The 26,700-nt window shown below is 65.1% G+C and overlaps 2 protein-coding genes across 5 annotated transcripts in view; one reads left to right on the top strand and one right to left on the bottom strand.

Moving 5' to 3' along the window:
* The first annotated feature begins 1,064 nt into the window (after positions 1-1,064).
* On the top strand, positions 1,065-7,460 carry SMPD1 (sphingomyelin phosphodiesterase 1). Its single transcript, XM_075125511.1, is given in 9 exon segments — positions 1,065-1,291; positions 2,748-3,005; positions 3,007-3,149; positions 3,151-3,229; positions 3,231-3,520; positions 4,117-4,288; positions 5,676-5,752; positions 6,705-6,850; positions 6,930-7,460. Coding segments are annotated over 9 exon segments (1,773 nt in total). The 5' UTR covers positions 1,065-1,093; the 3' UTR covers positions 7,340-7,460.
* A 5,334-nt stretch (positions 7,461-12,794) lies between these two features.
* Positions 12,795-26,700, bottom strand: part of APBB1 (amyloid beta precursor protein binding family B member 1) — a 40,775-nt gene continuing 26,869 nt past the window's right edge. For all 4 annotated transcript variants that reach the window (XM_048853771.2, XM_048853850.2, XM_075125500.1 and 1 more), the window contains 6 exons: positions 19,498-19,612; positions 16,052-16,136; positions 15,431-15,514; positions 15,070-15,185; positions 13,869-14,045; positions 12,795-13,314 (listed from right to left, as the gene is read on the bottom strand). In XM_048853771.2, the coding sequence (XP_048709728.2) occupies positions 13,147-13,314; positions 13,869-14,045; positions 15,070-15,185; positions 15,431-15,514; positions 16,052-16,136; positions 19,498-19,612 (745 nt within the window). In that variant the 3' untranslated portion in view covers positions 12,795-13,146. The remainder of the gene's footprint in view (positions 13,315-13,868; positions 14,046-15,069; positions 15,186-15,430; positions 15,515-16,051; positions 16,137-19,497; positions 19,613-26,700) is intronic.

Raw genomic sequence — 26,700 nt, 5'->3', positions numbered from 1 at the left:
GCCCTGCGCTGGCCCCCCCCAGTGACCCCCACAGCCCCCACAATGCCTCTCAGTGACCCCCCAGCCCCACAATCCCCTCGGTGCCCCCCCAGTGACCCCACAGCCCCACAATACCCCGTGGTGCCCCCCCCCAGTGACCCCACAGACCCACAATGCCCCACGGTGCCCCCTCAGTGACCCCACAGCCCCCACAATGCCCCTCAGTGACCCCACAGCCCCACAATGCCCCACGGTGCCCCCCAGTGACCCCACAGCCCCCACAATGCCCCGCAGTGCCCCCCCAGTGACCCCACAGCCCCACAATGCCCAGCAGTGCCCCCCCAGCCCCCCCAATGCCCCACGGTGCCCCCTCAGTGACCCCACAGCCCCCACAATGCCCCTCATTGCCCCCCCAGTGACCCCACAGCCCCACAATGCCCCGCGGTGCCCCCCCAGTGACCCCCACAATGCCCCGCGGTGCCCCCCCCCCGACACTACAGCCCCCACAATGCCCTGCGGCGCGTTCTCTCGAACAGGGAGGGGCACCAAGTTTTAAAGTCATGATAAATAGTTGCAAACAGGGTCTTGTTGGAGAGATTCCCCCCCATGAGTTCCCCCCCCCCGAGAGAACCCAGGAGTCCCAGCTTCCCCCCCCCGCCTGGTGAGAACCCAGGAGTCCTGGCGCCCACCCCCCGAGTTCCCTCTCCTGGAGAGAACCCCGGAGTCCCGGCTCTATCCCACCGCCCCCCCCCAGAGCCGGGGAGAGAACCCAGGAGTTCTGGTTCCCACCCCCCTCACCCTCCAGCCTTCCCACAGCTGAGGGGGAGGCCGGAGTCCCGCGCCCCCCCCCGGGGGCTGCAGCCAGGTGGGGTGGTGGGAGTCGGGGCCGGGCCAGCGGGGAGCAGTTCGGGTCCGAGGCCACGTGCAGGGGGGAGCTCCTGGGGGGGGGGGGGGGAGTTCCCGGGCGGGGCCCGGCGGGGAGCTCCTGGGGGGGGCAGGGCCCGGGCGGGGAGCTCCTGGGGGGCGGGAGCTGGGGGGGGCAGGGCCCGGGCGGGGCCCGGCGGGGCGCTTCCTGGGCGGGCGCTGCGGGCTCGGCGCTGCTGCCGGACTCGCCATGGCTGGGGCCGCCGGGCTGCTGCTGGCTCTGGCCTGGCTGGTGCCGCTGGCCCGGCTCGGCTCGGCCCGGCCCGGCGCCTGGGGCCCGGCCCCGCTGCGGGAGCAGCTGGCGGCCGCGGGGGCGCAGTTCGGCTGGAGAAACCTGAGCTGCGCGGCCTGCCGCGTCCTCTTCTCCGCCATCGACCTGGGCGTGCAGGTAGCGCCCGCCGCCCCCCACCGCCGCCTCGGGCCGGACCCCCGGGCCGGGACCTGCCTCTGCTCCGCTCCGAAGGGAACCGCCGGTTCCGGAGAGCGTCATTCCGCCTCCCCCTCCCCCACCGGATGCCTGGGTTCCCTCCCGGCTCTGGGTGGGGAGCGAGGTCTGATGGGGTAGAGCGGCGGGGGGGCCAGGATGCCTGGGTTCCCTCCCGGCTCTGGGTGGGGAGCGAGGTCTGATGGGGTAGAGCGGCGGGGGGGGCTGGGAGCCAGGATGCCTGGGTTCCCTCCCCGGCTCTGGTGTTAGCGTCTGACAGCGGTGTGAGGTGCCCGTCCCAGCTTTGGTGCGAGATACAATCATCCGTGGGGCTGGGCAGCCTGCTCCATGGGGGCTCCGGGATCGGGACCCGCTGCCTGCCTCGCTGACCTCCGCCGCCCCCCAACCCCCCCAGTGCCTGCTGGGAACAGTTTCTCCTCCCAGCCCCCGGAGTCTGTCCTCGTTTCCCCTGTGTTACAGAGGGAAACTGAGGCTGCTGGATGGGACAGGGCTGGGTACCCTGTGGGTCTGTGGCAGAAGCCAGGATCTGAACCCAGCCCCCCCCCGGTTGTCGGAGCGGGACGTGTTTGCTGTCACCCGTGGCACAGCTGTGTCTCCCCTTGTGCAGAGGCCGGCAGGCTGGTGGGAGAGCGGGGCAGAGTTAAGGGTGTCTGCCCACCTGGTGGCCCTCGCTCTGAGCCCCACAGCAGGGTCCTATCCCAGCGATGCGCCCTCAGGCCAGGTGTCCTGGGTCCTGCCCCAGCAGCAGAGAAATCCTGGGCCCCAGCTGCCAGGACAGTTGCTCAGAGCCCCTTGTGCCCTGAGCATATGGCCCCCCGGCAGTGCTGCAGTGACCCCCTCCCGGAGCCCCTCAACAGGCCCCCTGCCCCCCGCTGGTCCAGCCCCAGTGCGGTACCTGCGGCATCGTGCACGGCCAGCTCTGCCTGGCTGTGTGAGGCAGGACCCTTGGCTCGGCCTCCACCTGCCCCCGCCCCCCGCCACATCTGCCGGTGGCTGACCCCCGGGGGCCGCGCCGAGCCGATGGGGGACTGACTGGCCCTGTGGTCCTTGTCGAGGGCAGAGCCTGCCCCGCTTTCCCCCCCTTCCCGGGGCCTTGACCCGCTCCTGCGCCCCCCACAAGGCCTGGGGGCCCTTGGGCAGAGATGCCAGGGCTGCGGGCGAGTCTGGCGGGGAACCTGCCGTCCCCGCGGGGAACCAGCCCCTGCCCTGGGCTGAGAAGCCTTGAGACGAGCGGAGTCCCCCCCGCCCCGGGGTCAGCGTGTGGGGCTGCGGCGGGGCGTCCCGTGGGCGTGGGGCAGGATCACGGCGCCCGGGCCCCGGGCAGAGCCCAAGTGCAGAGGGAGCCTTGTGAGGGGCACCGGAGGCTGGGCACCTGCCCTGACCCCGTGGCGTCTTGCAGATGCAGTCGAGCGAGGCCCGCCTCGGGCGCCTGGCGGCGAGCGTCTGCACGGAGCTGCGGCTGGCGCGGCGGGAGGTCTGCCAGGACGCCACCCGGCTCTTTGAGAAGGACATGGTGTCGGCCTGGGTGCGCTCGGTGCTGCGGCCGGCCGAGATCTGCGGGCTGCTGGTGGGCGCCGGCTGCGGGCACTGGGACATCCTCTCCGACTGGAACGTGACGCTGCCCGGCACGCCCAAGCCGCCGGTGGAGCCGCCCGCGCCCCCCCCCGCCCGGCGCCCCCACAGCCCGCCTGCTCTTCCTCACCGACCTGCACTGGGACCGGGCCTACGCACCGGGCAGCGACCCGGCCTGCAAGGACCCGCTGTGCTGCCGGGGGGGGCCGGGCGCAGGGGCCCCCCCAGGCGGGCGCCGGCTACTGGGGCGAGTACAGCAAGTGTGACCTGCCGCTGCACACCATCGAGAACCTGCTGCAGCACCTGGCGCGCGGCCCCCCCCTGGCAGCTGGCCTACTGGACGGGCGACCTGCCCGCCCACAACGTCTGGCAGCAGAGCCGCACCGACCAGCTCCTGGCGCTGCGCACCCTCAGCGCCCTGCTGCGCAAGTACCTGGCGCCCCTGCCCGTCTACCCCGCCGTGGGCAACCACGAGGCCGCGCCGGTCAACGGCTTCCCCCCGCCCTACGTCCACGGCAACCAGTCCTCCGCCTGGCTCTACGGCGCCATGGCCGAGGCCTGGGAGGACTGGCTGCCCCCCGAGGCGCTGGAGACCCTCAGGTGGGGCAGGGGCTGGGGGGTATGGAGAGATAGGGGAACTGGCTGGTGAGGAAAGGGGGCCGAGGGGCAGGGCCCTGAGGGCTGCGGGAGGTGGGGGGAGCTGGGGCTCAGGGGGGCAGGGCCCCGAGGACTGGGGGGGGCTGGGGCTCAGGGGGGGCAGGGCCCCGATGGGAGGGGGCTGGTGCTTGGGGGGGGGGCAGGGCCCCAAGGACTGGGGGAGATGGGGGCAGCTGGTGCCCGGGGGGGCAGGGCCCTGATGGGGGTCAGGGCTGGGGCTCAGGGGGGCAGGGCCCTGAGGACTGGGGGTCTGGGGCTCGGAGGGGGCAGGGCCCCGATGGGAGGGGGCTGGCGCTCAGGGGGGCAGGGCCCCGATGGGGGGCGGGGCTGGTGCTCAGGGGGGGCAGGGCCCCGATGGGGGGCGGGGCTGGTGCTCAGGGGGGCAGGGCCCCGATGGGGGGCGGGGCTGGCGCTCAGGGGGGCAGGGCCCAGAGGGGGGGGGCTGGTGCTCAGGGGGGCAGGGCCCCGATGGGGGGGCGGGGCTGGCGCTCAGGGGGGCAGGGCCCCCCAGCCGGGATCTCACCTCCCCCCCCCCGCAGACTCGGCGGGTTCTACACCCTGCAGCTCCGGCCCGGCCTGCGGCTCGTCTCCCTCAACATGAATTTCTGCTCCGAGGCCAATTTCTGGCTCCTGATCAACGCCACCGACCCGGCCGGGCAGCTGCAGTGGCTGGTGGGGGTCCTGCAGGCGGCCGAGGGGCGGCAGGAGAAGGTGAGGGGTCTGCGGGGGGTCGGAACGGGGCACGGTGATTGGGGGCCACTGCCCCTCCCCCAACCTTGCTGGCTGACTCCAGGGTTACAGCTTCAACCCCCCTGCAATGGGAACCCCTCCCCCAGTGACCCCCGGGCTCCCCTCCCCCAGCCTGCCCCCCCTGCAATGGGAACCCCTCCCCCAGTGACCCCCGGGCTCCCCTCCCCCAGCCTGCCCCCCCTGCAATGGGAACCCCTCCCCCACTGACCCCCGGGCTCCCCTCCCCCAGCCTGCCCCCCCTGCAATGGGAACCCCTCCCCCACTGACCCCCGGGCTCCCCTCCCCCAGCCTGCCCCCCCTGCAATGGGAACCCCTCCCCCAGTGACCCCCGGGCTCCCCTCCCCCAGCCTGCCCCCCCTGCAATGGGAACCCCTCCCCCACTGACCCCCGGGCTCCCCTCCCCCAGCCTGCCCCCCCTGCAATGGGAACCCCTCCCCCACTGACCCCCGGGCTCCCCTCCCCCAGCCTGCCCCCCCTGCAATGGGAACCCCTCCCCCACTGACCCCCGGGCTCCCCTCCCCCAGCCTGCCCCCCCTGCAATGGGAACCCCTCCCCCACTGACCCCCGGGCTCCCCTCCCCCCAGCCTGCCCCCCCTGCAATGGGAACCCCTCCCCCACTGACCCCCGGGCTCCCCTCCCCCAGCCTGCCCCCCCTGCAATGGGAACCCCTCCCCCACTGACCCCCGGGCTCCCCTCCCCCAGCCTGCCCCCCCTGCAATGGGAACCCCTCCCCCACTGACCCCCGGGCTCCCCTCCCCCAGCCTGCCCCTCCCCCGCAATGGGAACCCCTCCCCCAGTGACCCCCGGGCTCCCCTCCCCCAGCCTGCCCCCCCCTGCAATGGGAACCCCTCCCCCACTGACCCCCGGGCTCCCCTCCCCCAGCCTGCCCCCCCTGCAATGGGAACCCCTCCCCCACTGACCCCCGGGCTCCCCTCCCCCAGCCTGCCCCCCCTGCAATGGGAACCCCTCCCCCACTGACCCCCGGGCTCCCCTCCCCCAGCCTGGGCCCCCTGCAATGGGAACCCCTCCCCCACTGACCCCCGGGCTCCCCTCCCCCAGCCTGCCCTCCCCTGCAATGGGAACCCCTCCCCCAGTGACCCCCGGGCTCCCCTCCCCCAGCCTGCCCCTCCCCCGCAATGGGAACCCCTCCCCCAGTGACCCCCGGGCTCCCCTCCCCCAGCCTGCCCCCCCCTGCAATGGGAACCCCTCCCCCACTGACCCCCGGGCTCCCCTCCCCCAGCCTGCCCCCCCCTGCAATGGGAACCCCTCCCCCACTGACCCCCGGTGGGGGATGGTCACTGTTGGGGGGCCCATCTGTGCGGTTCCCACTCACACCCCCGCCCCCCAGGTGCACATCATCGGGCACATCCCCCCCGCCCATTGTATGAGGAGCTGGAGCTGGAACTATTACCGCATCATCAACAGGTGAGCCCCCCCCGGACGCCTGGGTTCTCGCCCCGCCCCGCCCCCCCCCGGACGCCTGGGTTCTCGCCCTCCCCCCCCCCCCGGACGCCTGGGTTCTCGCCCTGCCCCCAGGAGCCCCGCCCCGCCCGGACGCCTGGGTTCTCGCCCCGCCCCCAGGAGCCCCGCCCCCCCCGGACGCCTGGGTTCTCGCCCTGCCCCGCCCCCCCCGGACGCCTGGGTTCTCGCCCTGCCCCGCCCCCCCCCCCGGACGCCTGGGTTCTCGCCCCGCCCCCCCCGGACGCCTGGGTTCTCGCCCTGCCCCCAGGAGCCCCCCCCCCCCCGGACGCCTGGGTTCTCGCCCTGCCCCCAGGAGCCCCGCCCGGACGCCCGGGTTCTTGCTCTGCCCCTAGGGCTGGGAACCTCCTGACCAGCCCCTCCCAGAGCCCCCCTGGCTGACCGGTCATGGAGCCACTGGACCAGCCCCAGGCTCTCCACCTGGCATAGACCAAGCTGGGGTGTCCTTGGGGGGCCCTGGCCCTTAAGGCTCCATCTCTGCCTGCTCGTAACCCTCCTGCTGGGGCCTTCGCTCTGCTCCCTGGGGCCTGGAGGTGTGGGGGTGCCCCAGCCCCTCCCCCCGCCGGGGGCCTGGCCGCCCCCACAGGGATGTGGCTCTCAGGGCAGGGTGGGCCCAGCAGCACAGGGCCTCTCGGTGCCAGGCACCCGCAGCTCCAGTGCCAGCCGAGGCCTCCGCAGCGGGTGCTGGGCTTGGGCACTGCAGGGGGGCCCTTGGGAATGGCCGAGCAGCCGGCTGGCAATGGAGGGCACCCGCCCCTTCCAGAGCTCCTGGAGCCGCTGGCCCCCCGCCGGAGCGCAGCAGGGCTGGGCTCAGCCCCCCACGGGCAGCCCCTGGCCCAGCTGCGGGGCCCCACGGGGGGCAGCCTGGCCCCCCGACTTCCGTCTCCGCCCACGGCAGGTTCGAAGGCACCATCGCGGCTCAGTTCTTCGGGCACACGCACGTGGACGAGTTTGAGATGTTCTACGACGAGGAGACGCTCTCGCGCCCCGTCTCCGTGGCCTTCGTGGCCCCCAGCGTCACCACCTACATCAACCTCAACCCCGGTGAGTCCAGCCCCCGAGCCGCGGCCTCCCCGCCCGGGGCCCCGCCGGCCCGCAGGGGGTGACTCTCTGCTCTCCCCAGGCTACCGCGTCTACCAGCTGGATGGCGACTACCCCGGCAGCTCCCACATGGTCCTGGATCACGAGACCTTCATCCTGAACCTGACGGAGGCCAACGCGCCGGGGGCTGAGCCGCGCTGGCAGCGGCTGTACCGGGCCCGCCAGGCCTACGGGCTGCCCAGCCTCTTCCCGGCCGACTGGGACCGGCTCCTGCGGCGCTTCCAGGCCGACGAGCCGCTCTTCCAGCGCTTCTGGTTCCTCTTCCACAAGGGCCACCCGCCCCGGGAGCCCTGCCGCGAGGCCTGCAAGGCGGCCCTACTCTGCGCCCTGCGCACCGGCCGCTCCGCCGACCCCAGCCTCTGCCACGCCCTGAGCCCCCGCCTGCCCTTCCACCGCGTCCAGGCCCTCTGGCGGCAACGCCGGCTCTGCTGAGCTGGGGGGCGGGGGCCGGGCTGAGCCGGCTGGGGGCTGAGCCGGGCATGGGGCCGGGGGGGCTGAGCTGGCACTTGGTGGGGGGGACTCCGGCCCCTCAATAAAAGCGAAGAGAAACACAGACGTGCTGCTGATGACTGCTGGTGACCGGGAGCTCAGACAGGCCTGGGGTGGGGCGGGGCGGCTGAGTCAGGCCAGGGGGGCGGCTGAGCCGGGCATGGGGCCAGGGGGGCTGAGCCAGGGCTATGGCTGCCCAAACTTCCTGGAGTTCTTGGCCGTGTGGCCCGGCCCCAGGGCGGGTCTGTGACGAAGCGGGACTGTTCTTAATGGTTCCTCTGAATAGTGTGGGGGTGCCAGACCAGACGGGGGTCTTCACGATCGGGTTCCCCATCGGGGGATCGAGACGGACGGGATTGGAGCTGAGTCTGAGAGAGCAAGAGGACCCTGGGAGACAGCAAGAGCCCGAGAAAGAGCTGCAGAAGCAGCAGCAGCGTGAACTGGCGGTGGGGGAGCGGAGAGGCCTAGGGGACCTCCCCGGGGTGAGTGGGGATAGATCCCGGGGGGCCAGTTCACAGGGAACCTCGAGACTAAATTGCTGCCCCTGGTTAAGGGGGGGAGTGTGTGGATGCCCACCTCACTGCCTTTGAGCAGGCTGGAGATTTGAACCAGGGGGACCCTGCGGAAAAGCCCCGGTGTCTAGCTCCCTTGCTGGGTCCCAAGGCCATAGACTCCGCCAGCCAGATGGGTGGGGAGGTGGACGGGCTCCCACTCCTGACCCCAACCTATATGGTCCTGTACTTAGGACAGAAGAATCCCATGCACCGCTACAGACTAGGGACCAAATGGCTCGGCAGCAGTTCTGCAGAAAAGGACCTAGGGGTGACAGTGGAGGAGAAGCTGGATATGAGTCAGCAGTGTGCCCTTGTTGCCAAGAAGGCCAATGGCATTTTGGGATGTATATGTAGGGGCATTGCCAGCAGATCGAGGGACGTGATCGTTCCCCTCTATTCGACACTGGTGAGACCTCATCTGGAGTACTGTGTCCAGTTTTGGGCCCCACGCTACCAGAAGGATGTGGAGGAATTGGAGAGAATCCAGCGAAGGGCAACAAAAATGATTAGGGGTCTGGAACACATGACTTATGAGGAGAGGCTGAGGGAACTGGGATTGTTTAGCCTGCAGAAGAGAAGAATGAGGGGGGATTTGACAGCTGCTTTCAGCTACCTGAAAGGGGGTTCCAAAGAGGATGGCTCTAGACTATTCTCAGTGGTAGAAGAGGACGGGACAAGGAGTAATGGTCTCAAGTTGCAGTGGGGGAGGTTTAGGTTGGATATTAGGAAAAACTTTTTCACTAGGAGGGTGGTGAAATGCTGGAATGCGTTACCTAGGGAGGTGGTGGAATCTTCTTCCTTAGAGGTTTTTAAGGTCAGGCTTGACAAAGCCCTGGCTGGGATGATTTAATTGGGGATTGGTCCTGCTTTGAGCAGGGGGTTGGACTAGGTGACCTCCTGAGGTCCCTTCCAACCCTGATATTCTATGATTCTATGATATGTCTGTGTGGAGTTTCCTGGGGTCGGGCCCCTCGGACCCCCAGTGGGAGCAGAAGGTGATGGTCAATGGGGAGACATTCCTGGAGTGGCGAGATCCTGGGACAGAGAGAACTGTTGTCAGGCCCTGGGTGGTGCAGCCTGTCACGGAGTCCCTGGGCGATGCTCTGGAACTGCTCCCCATGAAGCCAGTCAGGACTCTGGGGCAGTCGCCTTTCTGGGAGCAGCCTGTCTGCAGGACACACAGCTCACACAGCTTCCACCTTCCTGGGTCTGACCTCGGAGCATTCAGCCTCCTCTGCCCCTCCATGCGCTTCCCCCCAGCGAGTCCGCTCAGGCGGGGTCCTGGGGAAGCCAGAGGGTCCTGCACCCCAACTCTGCAGTCAGACGTGACTCTCAGCCAGCCAGTAAAACAGAAGGTTTATTAGACGACAGGAACATGGTCTAAAACAGAGCTTGCAGGTGCAGAGAACGGGACCCCTCAGCTGGGTCCATTTTGGGGGGGCAGTGAGCCAGACAACCACGTCTGCACTTCACTCCATGTCCCAGCCAGCCCCAAACTGAAAACTCCCTCCAGCCCCTCCTCCTCTGGGCTTTGTTCCTTTCCCGGGCCAGGTGGTCACCTGATTCCTTTGTTCTCCAACCCTTCAGCTCTCACCTTGCAGGGGGGGAAGGGCCCAGGCCATCAGTTGCCAGGAAACAGGGTGTCGGCCATTCTCTGTGTCCAGACCCCTGCACACACCTGCCCTCTAGGGCTCTGCAATGATCATACACCCTTACCCCACCCCCTAGATACTTAAGAACTGCCTAGGGGAAACTGAGGCACCCCCACACTATTCAGAGGAAACATTAAGAACAGTCCCACTTCGTCACACAGCCTCAGATGCAGAGGGGCTGGGTGAGCTGGGTGAGGGTCCCAGGGACGAAGCCCCTCGCCTTCCCTATGGCCCAGATCCCTGTGCAGACCCAGAAGGGGTGGGGCTGGCTGGTCGTTGGGGTGCTCCAGGATATCAGCTGCGAGACCCTGTTGTGGGGTGACTGTGTCTCTTTGGGACAGGATCCAGGCCTTGCTCCTGTAAAGGCCGAAGGTTTGAATTTGAATCCAGAGGACCAATCGGCGGAGAGGGAAATGGTCAGTGAAAATGCAGATGACCTGGCTGGCAGCAGGGAGGAGCTGCTAGGCTCAGGCTACCTGCCTGCCTGTAACCAGCCCCCTGGGACTGGGTGGGACAGAGAGATGCTCCCCGCTCCCTTGCCCACCGGAGTGGGGGCTCACGCTGGCTCTGATGCAGTGAGGAAAGCAGCGAGCTCCCTGCCTGCCCCCACTGGGACAGCAAGGGCAGCGCTGAGCACAGTGGGAGCGGAGACCCCAGCTGAGTGCGGGGAGACACAGGCAGGACAGGGGATCTGTTGGGAGTGGCAAGGTGCTGGGTAAGGAAAGTCTGGATGAGTCTAGGCAGCCTTGTGAGCTGATGGCTGTGTCCAGTCAGCAGGGTGGGAAGGCGAGGAGAGCGGAAGATGAGTGTCCCTGGACCTTACCTGTTACCTGGGTGGAGAAGTGTGACAGGGAAGGAAACGTGCCTGTGTCTGTCAGGGGTATTGACTTGCCTATGGAGGGAGCTACCTTGATCTCCAAGCAGTTGTCTGTGACCAGCCTTGTGTGCTGGGACAAGGGGAAAGAGGTCCCAAGCTGTGTGTCTGGGAAAGGAGAAAGTGTGTCCGGCTCTTCTTTGCCTTTGGAGCAGACAGAAGGGGCCTTTCAGCCTCTGATGGTTGAGGGTCGTGCAGTTGTCTCAGAGCTGGTTCTGGATTCAGCTAAAGCGCAGGAAGGAAAGGGCCCTAAGTTTGGGTCTGCTCGGGAGAATGGCCCTGTAACTAGGTCGCAGCCAGTTAGTGTCTATGCAAAATCCCAGAGCCCAGACAATTCTGGTGCTTGTATTTTGCCTGTTGCTAGTGTGTTGTTGGGGAAGGGTGGAGCAACTCTGTCTAATCAGGGTGAGATCCTAGCCAGAGCACAAGGAGAGAATGAAGGTGATGTGATTGTTACCTACTGAGGGTGTGGAAACCTGTAGCAAGAAGGAAAAGATTCCTAAACTTTTGTGTGGCAAAGGGAAGGAGAATGCTTCTAACCCTTTATCTAGGAAGTCTGTAAGTTTGCCTGAAAGGGGATAGTCTAGGAATCCGCCGGATGGGCCAGAGGTGATTCTGGATGTAAGGGAGACCCAGAAAGAGTCTGTTGTTGCTCAGGAAAGTGTTCCTCTAGAGTAAGCCCTTGGTACAGAGAGTAAGAGCAGAATTTCTGTGAGGGGTGAATTGTTGCATAGAAAAGCCCTAGGAAAAGGAATCCTCATGGAGTCTTTGCAAGCAGTTTACTGCAACTGAAGGGTGTGAAAGTGATTTAATCAAGAAAGTTTCAGTTCCTAACGGCCAGAAATTTTCTGTTGTGAATGAAGCCACTTTCACTTTGTTGAAAGACCCAGTGTGGAGAGCTTTGAGAAGGTCTCAGATCGAGTGAGAGCTGTTAAGAAAGTTAAACAGTCCTATAACCAAGTGGCTGTGTTTGGCCGGCTTGTTGGGGAGCAGACCCAATTCCAGTTTGACTCCCTGGGGTTTTGCGGTGGCCAAAGGGCACGGGCCGCATAAACCTTCCCACATGCGGCCTGCGAGTGCTATCGATCACCCCCCCGACTGAAGGGAGGGCGTGAAACTGGAAGTGCCTGGTGTAACTCCTACCAAGGAATGGGAGAGATGCTGGGGCATCCATGGGAACGTTGGTGGCTTTGAACTTCCCCAGGTCACTGGCTAAAGTGACCCCGCTCAGTTCGATCTCGAAGGGGGGAGAGATGTGACGAAGGGGGGCTGTTCTTAATGTTTCCTCTGAATAGTGTGGGGGTGCCTCAGTTTCCCCTATGCAGTTCTTAAGTATCTAGGGGGTGGGATAAGGGTGTATGATCATTGCAGAGCCCTAGAGGGCAGGGGTGTGCAGGGGTCTGGACACAGAGAATGGCCAACACCCTGTTTCCTAGCCACTGATTGCCTGGCCCTCCCCCCCTGCAAGGTGAGAGCTAAAGGGTTGGAGAACAAAGGAATCCGGTGACCACCTGGCCCGGGAAAGGGACAAAGTCCAGAGGAGGAGGGGCTGGAGGGTAAGTGAGTTTGGGGCTGGCTGGGGACAGGGAGTGAAGGGCAGACGTGGTTGTCCGGCTCACTGCCCCCCCCCCAAAATGGACCCAGCTGAGGGGTCCTGTTCTCTGCATCTGCAAGCTCTGTTTTAGACCATGTTCCTGTCGTCTAATAAACCCTCTGTTTTACTGGCTGGCTGAGAGTCACGTCTGACTGCGGAGTTGGGGGGCAGGACCCTCTGGCTTCCCCAGGACCCTGCCTGAGCCGACTGGCTGTGGGAAGCGCACGGAGGGGCAGAGGAGGCTGAATGCTCCGAGGTCAGACCCAGGAAGGTGGAGCCGGGGGAGCTGTGTGTCCTGCAGACAGGCTGCTCCCCGAAAAGAGACTTCCCCAGAGTCCTGCCTGGCTTCGCAGGGAGCAGCTCCAGAGCATCGCCCGGGGACTCCATGACAGGGTCATAGCGGCCTGGGATCCCCTGCAGGATCGGGGCCTGGCCCCAATCATGCCAGCCCCAGACTCCCCTCCCCCTGCCAGCCAGTGATGGGGGTGGGGCAGGCCCCGGGGCACAAGGTACCCACAGGCCAGCGCAGGGGGCAGCGGGGCCAGGTTTGTGCCAGGGCGGCTGCCCACACGACTGAGCCGCGGGTGCCAGATTCAGAACAGGGTCGGCCCTGCCCCCCGGGCCCTGCTCCCCTCTACCCCGATTCCGGCGCTCCATTGGCGAACTGCCCCCCCCCCCCCCCCCCGTGGGCGAGGCTGGCGAGTTCACACACGCACCCCGTTGGTGCACAGAGCGAGCCAGGCCGGTCGGGCCGGCCGGGTTTATTAACGAGTTAGTACAACACCAACCTCGTGACAGCCTAGACGCAGCTCCCAGGGCCCCCCCAGCACTAACCAGCGGGTCACATGCAGGGGGCGGGGCCCCATAGGCCGGGGGGGGCTGAGCCAGGATCCCCGTCTCAGGGCCCAGAACAGAGCCGGGGCGGGAGGGGTCGGGGCCTGCAGATGGGGGGAGGGTGGGCAGTCCAGGTGCCGTGGGGCCGCTGCCGTGGGCCCAGCTGTGGCCTGTTCCCTGCATTGTGCCTGTAGCCCTGGCAGGCTGCCCGTGGGCGCTGCCCCCGGCGGGGTCGCCCCGGCTCACGGCGTCTGCGCCCCAAGGCGCGAGGGCTTCAGGCTCCCCAGCAAGCTCCGGACGCCCCTGCGGACGCTGGACCCCACGCGCCGGGCCACGGAGTCAGCGGGCGGCGCGGGCAGGCAGGAGCTGGGGGCCTGGGGCCGGGCATCTAGGCACTTCTGATAGCGCAGCTGGGGGGAGACGGGGGGTTACCAGCTGGGGAGAGAAACCCAGAAACATCCCACCCACCCAGAGGGAGGGGCGCCTGCCCCCTGTAGGCTCTGGGTCCCAGGGCAGGGATGGGGCAGGCCCTGAGTGCACGGTCCCGGGGGGCAGGGCTCAGGTACAGCACCCTTTTGGTTGGGGAGCAGGGCTGGGGGGCAAGGATGGGAGGCAGGGAGCAGGGCTCTGGAGGGCAGGGGCGGGGGGCAGGAGGCAGGGCTCTGGGGGCAGGCCCCATGTGTCTGGGCAGCAGGGCTCTGGAGGGCAGAGCCCCTGGAGCAGGGTTGGGGGGCAGGGCTCTGGAGAGCAGGCCCTAGCGGGCAGGGTTGGGGGGCAGGGCAGGGAGCAGGGCCCCTTGGGCAGGGTTGGGGGGCAGATCAGGGGGCAGGGCAGGGAGCAGGGCCCCTTGGGCAGGGCCCCGGGGAGCAGGGCCCCTTGGGCAGGGTGGGGGGGCAGGACACGGAGCAGGGCCCCGGGGGGCAGGGTTGGGGGGCAGGGCCCCGGGGGGCGGGGCGGGGCTCACCATGCAGGCGGCCTGCAGGGCCTCGCTGAGCCCGGCGGCGTTGGGCCGGCACCAGAGCATGTGGCAGTGGAAGGCGCCCGGGGCGCTGGCCGTGATGAAGGCGAAGGAGCGAACGTCCCGGCCCACGCCCATGAAGGAGAGAAACCGCACCCGGCACTCGCACAGCACCGCCTCCGTCTGGGGGGAGAGCAGGGGTCAGGGGCCGGACCCCCACGGCACGGCTCCCGGGGGGGGAGAGCAGGGGCCCCACCCCCACGGCACGGCTCCCGGGGGGTGGAGAGGGGGGAGAGCAGGGGCCGGACCCCCACGGCACGGCTCCCGGGGGGGGAGAGCAAGGGCCGGACTCCCTGACGGCACGGCTCCCGGGAGGGGAAGAGCAGGGGTCTGAGGGCGCATGGGGCAGGCCTGGGCATGGGAGAAGGACCCTGCCCCACGCAGTGGGGGGGCGGAGCAGGGAGTGGGGCGCACTGACCTGGGGATGTTCCTGGGACTGGCTGCGTTGGAGCTGGATTGTGGGGGGGTATCGGGGGTGACGTCACTGGCGGGACGATACCTGCGCAGGTGACCTGGGCCGGGGGGGCTGGGCGAGACGGCTGTTGGGGGGGTTTCAGTTTGGAGCTTGCTGGGGAAATGGAGGGAGCCCCAGATGGGGCTCTGGGCTCCCTGCCCCAAAATGGACCCGGCTGAGGGGTCCTGGTCTCTGCACCTACAAGCTCTGTGTTAGACCATGTTCCTGTCGCCTAATGAACCCTCTGTGTTCCCGGCTGGCTGAGCGTCCTGGGGAATCGCAGGATGTGGGGGTGACAGGGGCCCCTGACCCCAGATTGGGGAGGGCAGGAGTGGCTGAGCCAGACCTCAGGCCTGAGGGAGCGAACGGGTCTGGCATTTGCAAGGGGTGCAGGTGCCATGGTGCCTGCCCCGCGGTGGGGGGCATGGGCAGATGGGCCCTGGTGGGAACCCTGGGTGTGCCTCAGTTTCCCCATGTCTTACTCAAGTACTGAGGTGGTGGGACAGGGTGTGTTATCATTGCAGAGACCCCCAGAGGGCAGGTGTGGCTGCTGACGGGCTGCAGAGAATGGCCGACACCCGGCAGCCTGGCAACTGCTGGCCAGGCCCCCTCCTCCGCAAGGAGCAGGCGGGGGTGTTGGAGACCAAGCGAGAGGTGATGCCGAGCGCGGGGCAGGGGAGGGGGGGGTCTCACCTGTGCGTGGGTGATGCTGAGCGTGGCGGGGGCCACGTGGACGTGGCTGGGGGTCCAGTGGTCCCGGCTGGGGGCCGCCAGGGCCGAGTCCAGGGCCGCGTTGATCACATCCATGCCTGGGAACGGGCCAATCACAGCGACCGTCAGGCCCTGCCCCGAGCCCCATGGAGCCGCTGGGGGAGCCCGCCCAGGGGGCCCTGCCATGGGGTGGCCCCCGGCCCCGCTCCCCCTAGCCCCCAGGCCAGCAGCAGGCAGAGGCTGGAGCCCCAGCCATTAACCCCTTGTGGACAGGAGCCCGCTGGGCTCAGCCCAAGGGGGCAGCGTGCACCGTGGGCCCCCCAGCCCCCCACGCAGGCCGTACCCACAGGCCTGGCGACGGGCGCGCTGCCCAGGTAGGAGACCTGGAACTTCTGCACCAGCTCAGTCTTGGGGGCCGGGAACTCCACTGCCAGAGAGAGACGGGGGTCAGACGGGGGCGCACGGAGTCTGGGCTGGCAAAGCCGCACAGCCCCCCCAGGACCCTGCCCCCCAGCCCAGCCTGGCCCCACCCTGCCCCCCACTGCTAAGCCCCCCATACCCCCAGCCCAGCCTGGCCCCACCCTGCCCTCCCAGCCCAGCCCCCTCTGTACCCCCCAGCACAACCTGGCCCCATGCTGCCCCCCTCTGCCCAGCCCAGCCTGCTCCCACCCTGCCCAGCCCCCCAGTACTCTGTCCCCCCAGCCAAGCCTGGCCCCACCCTACCCCCCACTGCCCAGCCCCCCTGTACCCCACCCCTCCAGCTCCCCTATGCCCCCACCCTCTCCCTTTAACCCCCCCATGACCCTGCCCCCACCCCCACTCTATGACCCCACCGTATGCCCCACTCCCAAACCCCGGCCCCAGGCCCCCACCCCGCCACTGACCCCGCCTGGCCCCAGCCATGCCACCCCCCAGCACTTGTGTCTCCACCCTGCCATGAGGCCCCCAGTCCCCCCCCCGCTACCTTGGAAGGGAATCTCCACCATCTTGGCGTGCTCCAGTGCGAGGCTGTTCACCAGAGCCCGGGTGCTCTGCCGCTGCGCCATCATCTAGGGGAGGGGGGTCACAGCGGGTCCGGCTGCAGGCGACCCCCCCACAGGCACCGCGACCCCCCCCCCAGGCACCATGCCCAGGCCCCCTGCCAGGCACTGCATCCAGCCCCCCCGGTCACCGACACACACGCTGGGGTGAATCCCTGCCCCCCCCCCCCCCCAGCCCAGCCAGCCCCACCCGTGTGGGGCGCCCCGGGGCCAGCTGGAGCTGGGAGCCGTTCCCGCAAGCCTGGTGTGATGGGGCCCGGGGGCGACACACCCAGACACACCACATGCTGTCTGACCAGTGGGGACTGGCGCCGGGCGAGCCTCTGCCCCGGGTCCACAGCCCAGCCCAGGGGCTGGCAGAGACCCCAGGAAACCTCTGCCCAGGGCCCTCGGGGCCGACCCACCCGGCTGGCAGCAAGGGCCAAACCGGGGGCTGCATGAGAGGAGGGGTCTCATCTGGGAGCAGACGCCCTGCAGGCTGGTGGTGACGGGGGGAGGTTTGGGGGGAGGTTGGGGGCGATCAGGGGGGTTGGGGAGGTCGGGGGGGTCTCACCTGGGAGCAGACCCCCTGCAGACTGGTGGCCATGGGGGGAGGTTCAGGGGGGATCAGGGGGCCCGGAGAGTTCGGGTGTTCTCACCTGGGAGCAGAACCCATGCAGGCTGGTGGCCATGGGGGGAGGTTCGAGGGGGCTCAGGGGGTCTGGGGAGGTCAGGGGGGTCTCACCTGGGAGCAGACCCCATGCAGGCTGGTGGCCATGGGGGGAGGTTCGGGGGGGCTAAGGGGGGCCCGGGGAGGTCAGGGGGTCTCACCTGGGAGCAGACCCCATGCAGGCTGGTGGCCATGGGGGGAGGTTCGGGGGGGCTAAGGGGGACCCGGGGAGGTCGGGGGGGTCTCACCTGGGAGCAGACCCCATGCAGGCTGGTGGCCATGGGGGGAGGTTCGAGGGGTTAAGGGGGGCCCGGGGAGGTCAGGGGGTCTCACCTGGGAGCAGACCCCCTGCAGGATGGTGGCGTCAGGGGGGAGGTTTGGGGGGGCTCAGGGGGACTGGGGAGGTCAGGGGTCTCACCTGGGAGCAGACCCCATGCAGGCTGGTGGCCATGGGGGGAGGTTCGGGGGGGCTAAGTGGGGCCCGGGGAGGTCAGGGGGTCTCACCTGGGAGCAGACTCCATGCAGGCTGGTGGCCATGGGGGGAGGTTCGGGGGGGCTAAGGAGGGTCCGGGGGGGTTGGGGGATCTCACCTGGGAGCAGACCCCATGCAGGCTGGGTGGCCATGGGGGGAGGTTCGGGGGGGCTAAGGGGGGCCCGGGCAGGTCAGGGGGTCTCACCTGGGAGCAGACCCCCTGCAGACTGGTGGCCATGGGGGGCGGTTCAGGGGGGATCAGGGGGCCCGGAGAGTTCGGGTGTTCTCACCTGGGAGCAGACCCCATGCAGGCTGGTGGCGTCAGGGGGGAGGTTCGGGGGGGCTAAGGGGGACCCGGGGAGGTCGGGGGGGTCTCACCTGGGAGCAGACCCCATGCAGGCTGGTGGCGTCAGGGGGGAGGTTTGGGGGGGCTCAGGGGGTCTGGGGAGGTCAGGGGTCTCACCTGGGAGCAGACCCCATGCAGGCTGTTGGCCATGGGGGGAGGTTCGGGGGGGCTAAGGGGGGCCTGGGGAGGTCAGGGGGTCTCACCTGGGAGCAGACCCCATGCAGGCTGGTGGCCATGGGGGGAGGTTTGGGGGGGATCAGGGGAGGTCAGGGGTCTCACCTGGGAGCAGAACCCATGCAGGCTGGTGGCCATGGGGGGAGTTTTGGGGGGGCTAAGGGGGGCCCGGGGAGGTCAGGGGGTCTCACCTGGGAGCAGACCCCATGCAGGCTGGTGGCCATGGGGGGAGGTTCGGGGGGGCTAAGGAGGGTCCGGGGGGGTTGGGGGATCTCACCTGGGAGCAGACCCCATGCAGGCTGGGTGGCCATGGGGGGAGGTTCGGGGGGGCTAAGGGGGGCCCGGGGAGGTCGGGGGGGTCTCACCTGGGAGCAGACCCCATGCAGGCTGGTGGCCATGGGGGGAGGTTCGAGGGGCTAAGGGGGGCCCGGGGAGGTCAGGGGGTCTCACCTGGGAGCAGACCCCATGCAGGCTGGTGGCCATGGGGGGAGGTTTGGGGGAGCTAACGGGGGCCCGGGGAGGTCGGGGGGGTCTCACCTGGGAGCAGACCCCCTGCAGGCTGGTGGCCATGGGGGGAGGTTTGAGGGGCTAAGGGGGACCCGGGGAGGTCAGGGGGTCTCACCTGGGAGCAGACCCCATGCAGGCTGGTGGCCATGGGGGGAGGTTCGGGGGAGCTAAGAGGGGCCCGGGGGGGTTGGCGGATCTCACCTGGGAGCAGACCCCATGCAGAATGCTGGCGTCAGGGGGGAGGTTTGGGGGGGCTCAGGGGGACTGGGGAGGTCAGGGGGTCTCACCTGGGAGCAGACCCCATGCAGGATGGTGGCCATGGGGGGAGGTTCGGGGGGGCTAAGGGGGGCCTGGGGAGGTCGGGGGGTCTCACCTGGGAGCAGACCCCATGCAGGCTGGTGGCCATGGGGGGAAGTTCGGGGGGGTTAAGGGGGGCCCGGGGAGGTCAGGGGGTCTCACCTGGGAGCAGACCCCATGCAGGCTGGTGGCCATGGGGCGAGGTTCGGGGGAGCTAAGAGGGGTCCGGGGGGGTTGGGGGATCTCACCTGGGAGCAGACCCCATGCAGGCTGGTGGCCATGGGGGGAGATTCGGGGGGGCTAAGGGGGGCTCGGGGAGGTCAGGGGGTCTCACCTGGGAGCAGACCCCCTGCAGGCTGGTGGCGTCAGGGGGAAGGTTGGGGGGGGCTCAGGGGGACTGGGGAGGTCAGGGGTCTCACCTGGGAGCAGACCCCATGCAGGCTGGTGGCCATGGGGGGAGGTTCGGGGGGGCTAAGGGGGGCCCGGGGAGGTCAGGGGGTCTCACCTGGGAGCAGACCCCATGCAGGCTGGTGGCCATGGGGGGAGGTTCGGGGGGGCTCAGGGGAGGTCAGGGGTCTCACCTGGGAGCAGAACCCCTGCAGGCTGGTGGCCATGGGGGGAGGTTTGGGGGGGCTAAGGGGGGCCCGGGGAGGTCAGGGGGTCTCACCTGGGAGCAGACCCCATGCAGGCTGGTGGCCATGGGGGGAGGTTCGGTGGGGCTAAGGGGGGCCCGGGGAGGTCGGGGGGTCTCACCTGGGAGCAGACCCTCTGCAGGCTGGTGGCCATGGGGGGAGGTTCGGGGGGGCTAAGCGGGGCCCGGGGAGGTTGGGGGGTCTCACCTGGGAGCAGACCCCATGCAGGCTGGTGGCCATGGGGGGAGGTTCGGGGGGGCTAAGGGGGGCCCGGGGAGGTCGGGGGGTCTCACCTGGGAGCAGACCCCCTGCAGGCTGGTGGCAATGCGCTTGGCTGGCGTCTCGCACCGGAACACGTGGCATTTTAGCATCTGTGTCAGTGGGTCCCGGGCCACGTAGGCAAAGTCCCTGCGGGGGGAGACCCGGAGGGTCAGAGCCCCCTGCTGAGCCCTCACCCTGAGCACTGAGCAGAGGGGTCAAGGCTGAGTTCTGGAGGTCACGACCTCTGACCCTGCCTGCCAAACTGAGCCCTGCAGCATCTTCCCACCAACCCGGCCGGGCGGGAGGGATCCACGGCCCCCCCCAGCCCTGGGCTCCGCGCCGGCCTGGCGGGCCGGACTGGACCCAGATCGACCTGAGGCCAGATCCCGTCTATCCAGGGGCCAGACGAGACAGGTGTCAGCTGAGATGTGCAATGAGTCTGGAGCCAGTTTCCCCTCACCAAGGGGGGCCCCCATGGGGCTGGCAGCCGGGTGCAGAGCCCAGAGCCCCCCAGCAGTGGGTGCAGAGCCCAGAGACCCCCAGTGGCGGGGTGCAGAGCCCAGTGCCCCCCCGGCAGTGGGTGCAGAGCCCAGTGCCCCCCAGCAGTGGGGTTGACATACTGGGGATTTTCCCTTGTTATGTTGTATGTGAGTGTGATGCTCTGTACCTCGGAGGAACACCCAGCACCCCCATGTTCGTCTTTATAAAATGATTGTGTGGTATCCAGTGCAAAGTTTGTCATGCTCGGGGTCTTCGGAAGTCCCATGATGCCCTGAGCATTGTTGTTATCGTGATGCTATATGTGTAATTTCATGTCTATAGTTAAGAGGCTGGAAATATGTCCTCCTGGCTTAAAGCAAGCCCAGGCAAAACTCTCCAAGAGCAGACAGGCCGTTCACACCTCCTCAGGACAAACCCGGCCCAGCCTCACAGGAACAAAGGACACTGGCCTAGGCAGCAACACAAGTGGTCTCTCAAGTTGGTCTCTCAAGTGAGTCACCCCCCTTCCCTTGGTCAGTTTGGGACTGCGATGAGGTAATGCTCACCTGACCCTGAAGGGGGGGGGCAAAGCCAAGAGTGAGGAAAGGACATGATAAAAGGAAGAGACGTTTGCCAGGCTCTTCCTCTCTCTTCCACCTCCATCTACAGACGCCACCACCAAGCCACTGAAGCGCTGATGAAAGGGGAGAGCCTGGCTGAAGGGAAACCAGCCATCCTGTGGTGAGACGCATCTAAGCTTGCAAGGACACTGAAAGTGTTAAGATCAGCTTAGGACGTGTTTTGCTTTTATTTCATTTGATCAAGTCTGACTTGTTTTGCTTTGACTTATAATCACTTAAAACCTATCTTTGTAGTTAACGTTTGTTTGTTCTACCTGAAGCAGTGCGTCTGGCCTGAGGCGTGTCAGAGCCTCCCCTTAGCATAACAAGCCTGGTGCATATCAATTAATTTGTTAAACTGACAAACTCATATAAGATTGCAGTGTCCAGTTGGCATAATGGGATGTTGCAAGACTGAGGATCCTAGGGTTGTGTCTGGGACCGGAGCTCTTGGCTAGTGTCATTCGGTTGCACAATCCAAGGAGCAGCTTACATGCAGAGGCTGTGCGTGACCAGCCCAGGAGTGGGGGTTCTCACAGCAGAGCAGGGTCAGGCTGGCTCCCAGAGTCAAGGCTTGGAGTGACCGAGTGTGACAAATTGGGGATTTTCCCTTGCTATGGTGTATGTGAGTGTGACATTATGAAAGGTGACATAGGGCCAGAAAGAGTTAATTAACTCACAGACTGACCTGACCCAGGGCCGAACTGTAAAGACTGGTTGGGAAGAGATGTAAATGAACAGAGCAGCCGGCATTGTTATGCAGCCGGCATAGTTAGAGAAGGGCAGAGGTTTGTACAGGTCTTGTGATGTCAGCAAACAAGTGGGGGAGGTCGAGGCTTGACAAAGCCCTGGCTGGGATGATTTAGTTGGGGGTTGGTCCTGCTTTGAGCAGGGGATTGGACTAGATGTCCTCCTGAGGTCCCTTCCAACCCTGATATTCTACGATTCTAAGCCTTGTCTATGGCTATAGCTTTGATTCAAAGATCAAAAAAGGAGTATTAATATTTCAGAAGATACTTGAGTGAAATAGTGTTATTGTCTACATGTCTCTTTGAAGGTCTTGGTAACGTGTATCTGAACTGTTCAATGGATAAATTTCCCTGGGCTAATTGCCAGGATGTTTGGGAGAAGGAAAGTTAACCCTATTGTCTTCTCAAGCCAAAAGGCTGCAGGAAATGTATAAAAACCCTGGGACATGATCCTTCTTCATCCCAGATCTGCTTTGGGTTTCAAGAGGGGGAACCCTGAGCCATAAGGATTGAGATCCCCAGTCACTGACTGGAGTCACCCTGAACATGGACGTTGGACTATGACCTCTGGACTATTTCTAAAAGGGATTTTGGCCACTACAAACTCATCTCCGCTCTGTATCTGGACCTCAAGAATTGAATTCAAGTCTGTCTTTATATTGATCTTTTCTTTTTAAATAAATTTTCGTTTAGTTAACAAGAATTGGCTAGAAGCGTGTATTTTGGGTAAGATCTGAGTTCTAATTGGACCTGGGTCTGGGGCTTGATCCTTTGGGGTCAGGAGAATCTTTTCTTTTCTATGATGCGATCAGATTTTCAGTAATCATCATCATACCTGACAGGTGTGTCTGGATGGAGGCCGGGCACGTTGAGGGAACTGCGTTGTTTGGACGTCTGAGTAACCAGGGAGGTACTGCATGTAGATAAATCTCCGCATTAAGCATCTTCGCAGAACTTCCACACGACTTCGTGTCAGGCCTCTTCGTACAACCTTGTCTTGGGTCTGTCCATGCGCGTCCTCTGTTTTCATGCAACTTTGTGTCAAGTCCTTTGATATGGGAACTTTGTATCAAATCCTGATATAGAAACCTTGTATTGAGCTTGGTATAATGTCATAGCCCCTAAGGACAGTTAAGGTAGAAGAAAAATGTCTTTTCCCGAGGACCAGAACAAGCTCCCCAGCCCCCGTTTTAGTCCATTGCCCCGTTGCATGAACGAGGTGTGAACGGGGGTGGTGGAAGGCCGGCACCTCCAGACAGCTGCAACCCTCGGAGAGGGGATGGGAGCCAGGGCCAAGAACAGCAAAACCGGCCCAGTGGGCTCACGGCAGAAGAGCAGACGTGTTGACGGCCTTGGGGGTTAGACGCGGCACCTTCTTTTGAAAACACCCTCTCTGGACGTAAACGTGGGGCAGTGGGACAGCGCCCAGAAGGAAGCGCCGCCGGGGACCCACAGACACAGATTTTGACGCTGGGCTCGATTTGCAGGAGAGGGAAGTGGCTATATGTGCGAGGTGTCGTGCAGAGGACCCCGGGTCTCGTCTTGTCAACATGGGAGCATCGATCCGGATCGGCAGAAGCCCGGCTCCACCCCTCCCCCGTCGAACTCACCTGGCCAGAGATGTTCAGGGGAGCAACGAGCTGGTAACGAGGAGACGGCGTGTGCGTGTGTGTGTGCGGGAGTGTAATATCCACCCTATGCCGATGACACAGTGGGGATTGATACATGGATTACCTTGTCCCCCCCGAAAAGATCCTGTCCAGAACTCGAAGTACCACACACAGAGGCTGGTTTGGGCTGGCTGGGTAAATCTCAGTAGTGGAATATCCACCCGCGTGTGGGTTTTGTCTGCCCCGGTCTGTTTGCAGTTCACGCTGGTGGAGTGTCCTCAGCTGGCTCCATGGGCAGCACCATCACAGTGAGTCTGACTGTTTTGCATGAATGCTGGTTGTGCCTCAGTTTCCCTGTGTATTGCACCAGTGCCTGGGTGGTGGGAATAAGCATGTGTGACTTTTGCCGGGGCTGCTCCAGCTGCCTGCAGGGGTGCTGTGGCCACCCTTTCATCACCTGAGACACCGGAGGGGGATGCGACCAGATGACTCTGGCCCAAGAAGCGAGAGAAAGGCCAGAGGAGGAGCAATGGGCAGGTCAGGAGCCAGGCAGCTGGAAGCGAGTCGGTCTCCGCTGGCTTGGGGCGCAGTGTTGGGGGGGGGGGGAGGGAACCAGAGCCCTGGCTCTGGGCTCCACTAGTCCTGACTCTGGGCTCCACTTGCCCCAAGATGGACTTGGCTGAAAGTCACTGATTTCTGTGCTACCAAGTTCTGCCCTACGCTGTGGTTCCTGTCGCCTAATAAACCCTCTGTTTTTCCGGTTGGCTGAGAGTCACGTCTGACTGCAGAGTTGGGGGGCAGGACCCTCTGGCTTCCCCAGGACCCCGCCTGGGCGGACTCGCTGTGGGAAGCGCACGGAGGGGCAGAGGAGGCTGAATGCTCCGAGGTCAGACCCAGGAAGGGGGAAGCTGTGTGTCCTGCAGATAGTCTGCTCACAGAGAGGAGACTTCCCCAGAGTCCTGCCTGGCTTCGTAGGGAGCAGTTCCAGAGCATTGCCTGGGGACTCCGAGACAGGGGTGCAGAGCCCAGCGCCCCCCCAAGCAGCGGCTGTTCCTCTGAAGGCCTTTTCAGATTCCAAGCAATTTCCCCCCCACATCCCAAACCCCAAGGGACAGTGCCTCCTCCCCAGACTGCTGGAGGCCCCTTGGAGAGCAGGGGGGCCCAGTGGCAGTGGGAAACGGGACTGAGGTACAGGGGGGAACAAGGGGGGCAGATGGCATGTGGTGGGGGGGTGACAAAGTGTGAATGTTCTTAATGTTTTGCCTGAACACTGTGTGTGCCTCAGTTTCCCCATGTGTTACTCAAGTACCGAGGTGGTGGGACAAGGGTGTGTTATCATTGCAGAGACCCCCAGAGGGCAGGTGTGGCTGCTGGTGGGCTGCAGAGAACGGCCGACAATTGGTAGCCTGGTGTCACGGAGTGTGGGAGAGTCAGGGCCCCTCACCCCCCACTTCCTGCGATTCACCAGGACTCTTAGCCAGCCAGTAACACAAAAGGTTTATTAGATGGCAGGAACATGGTCTAAAACAGAGCTTGTAGGTATAGGGAACAGGACCCCTCAGTCAGGTCCATCTCGGGGAACAGGTAGCCTAGACCCCGGCTCTGGGTCTCCCTCCGTTTCCCCAGCCACCTCCAAACTGAAACCCCTTCCAGCCGTCTCAAACAGCCTCCCCCCGGATCCTCCTCCAGCCTTTGTCCAGTTTCCCCTGCCGAAGGTGTCACCTGGCCCCAGCCCCCTCCTGAGTTACAGGCTCAGGTATCGTCCCGCAAGTGACGTCACCCCCTGATACCCCTCTACCATCCAGCACCAACGCAGCCAGTCCCAGTAACATCCGCAGGTCAATGCTCCCCACTCCTTGCTCCATCACACCTGGCAGCTGCTGGCCAGGCCCCCTCCTCTGCAAGGAGCAGCCGGGGGTGTTGGTGCAGCTGGGGTGACCTGCTGGACCGGGGAAAGGGACAAAGGACGGAGGACGGCAATGGGCGTGATGGGGGCTGGGCAGCTGGAAGCGAGTCATTCTCCTGGTTGGGGACTCAGGGGCGAGGGCCCAGGGCTCTGCCCCCCACCAGATGGACTTTGCTGAGGGTCCCCGATCCCAGTGCTACCAAGCTCTGTTCTACGCTGGGTTCCCGACGATAATAACCCGTCTGTGCCACATGCGGGCTGGGAGTCACGGCTGGCTGCAGCGTGGGGGGCAGGGCCCTTTGGGGGTGAGGCTCCCCAGGGGTCCTGCCCAGGGGGACTCGCTGCGGGGAGCTCATGGGGTGACCAGGGGGCTGAACGCTCCGAGGCCAGACCCAGGAGGCCCCGAAGCGGAGCAGGGTCCTTGCCCTGGGACAGGTGCCCTGAGGGCAGACGCTGCCCAGAGTCCTGCCTGGTGTCACTCAGATCGGGGCCAACGCCCCCAGCCTGGGCGCTCTGGAAAGAGGGCTGACAGGAGTGTGACATTGTTGACATAATCTAGGACCACGTAGATCATTGTTGCAACCAAGGTCCCGTAGTGGCACCAAATCTTGTATACAGGGAGTCAAAGAAGGCGTCTAAGACAAGGTGATGCTTTGCTGGTTAGGATGATGCTGTCTATATGTGTGTATCATTTCTGTACTTAAAGATATAGGTATTGGCTCTGTACTGTCTGTATTTCAAACTTGTGCTGTGCTTCTGGGTGACACCCCAGACACGTTGGTGACAGCTCTGCCCAGCCTGCTGGATGGGCCATTAAGGACCATCAGCGATACAATTGCAGGGACTTGCCCATGTGACTCCAAACTCCATTTTGCTGTAACTTCCCACAGTAAGAACAAAGAGGGGTTCGTACACCTGGAAGAGACTATAAAAGGGTGATGTCTCATCTCCATCTGGTCTTCAGTCCTGATTTTTGCCTCTGGAGGGACTTTGCTACAAACCGAAGCTTTGAACCAAGGACTGATGACCCATCCCAGCTGGGGGTGTTCTCCAGAGACTTGATTTGAACCTGCAGCTTATTCCATCACTGCTACAAGCCTGAACCAAGAACTTTGCCATAACTGTATGTAATTGATTCCATTTAACCAATTCTAGCTCTCATCTCTATCTTTTCCTTGTATGAATAAACCTTTAGATTTTAGATTTGAAAGGATTGGCAACAGCGTGATTTGGGGGTAAGATCTGATTTGTATATTGACCTGGGTCTGGGGCTTGGTCCTTTGGGATCGAGAGAACCTTTTTCCTTTTACTGGGGTACTGGTTTTCATAACCATCTGTCCCCATAATGAGTGGCACTGGTGGGGATACTGGCAAACTGGGGTGTCTAAGGGAATGGCTTGTGTGACTTGTGGTTAGCCAGTGGGGTGAGACCAAAGTCCTATCTGTCTGGCTGCTTGGGTTTGCCTTGGTGTTCACAGAAACCCCAGCCTGGGGCTGTAACTGCCCTGCTTTGAGCAATTTGTCCTGAATTGGCACTCTCAGTTGGGCCCCGCCAGAACCAGCCTCGTTACAGGAGGCCAGACGGGGAGAGCACACGGAGTCCACGGCACATGGCGGGCCGATGAGGGCAGACAGTGGCCATGGCACACTGGAGGCAGATGTGGTGCAGACGGAGGGGCACATGGGGGGCAGATGGCACACAGGGGGGCAAAGGGGGCAGCTGGGGGCCATGGCACATGGGGGCCAGACGGGGGGGCACACCGGGGCCATAGCACATCGGGAGCAGATGGAGGTCATGGCACATGGGGGGCACACGGGGGCCAGATGGGGGGGGACACGGGAGGACACACCGGGGTCAGACGGGGGCCAT

The sequence above is a fragment of the Caretta caretta genome, chromosome 1 (genome assembly GCF_965140235.1).
Source record: "Caretta caretta isolate rCarCar2 chromosome 1, rCarCar1.hap1, whole genome shotgun sequence".
NCBI classification, from domain to species: Eukaryota; Metazoa; Chordata; order Testudines; family Cheloniidae; genus Caretta; species Caretta caretta.
Note: the sequence above shows the minus strand (reverse complement) of the source record. Positions and strands in the feature narration are given on the sequence as shown.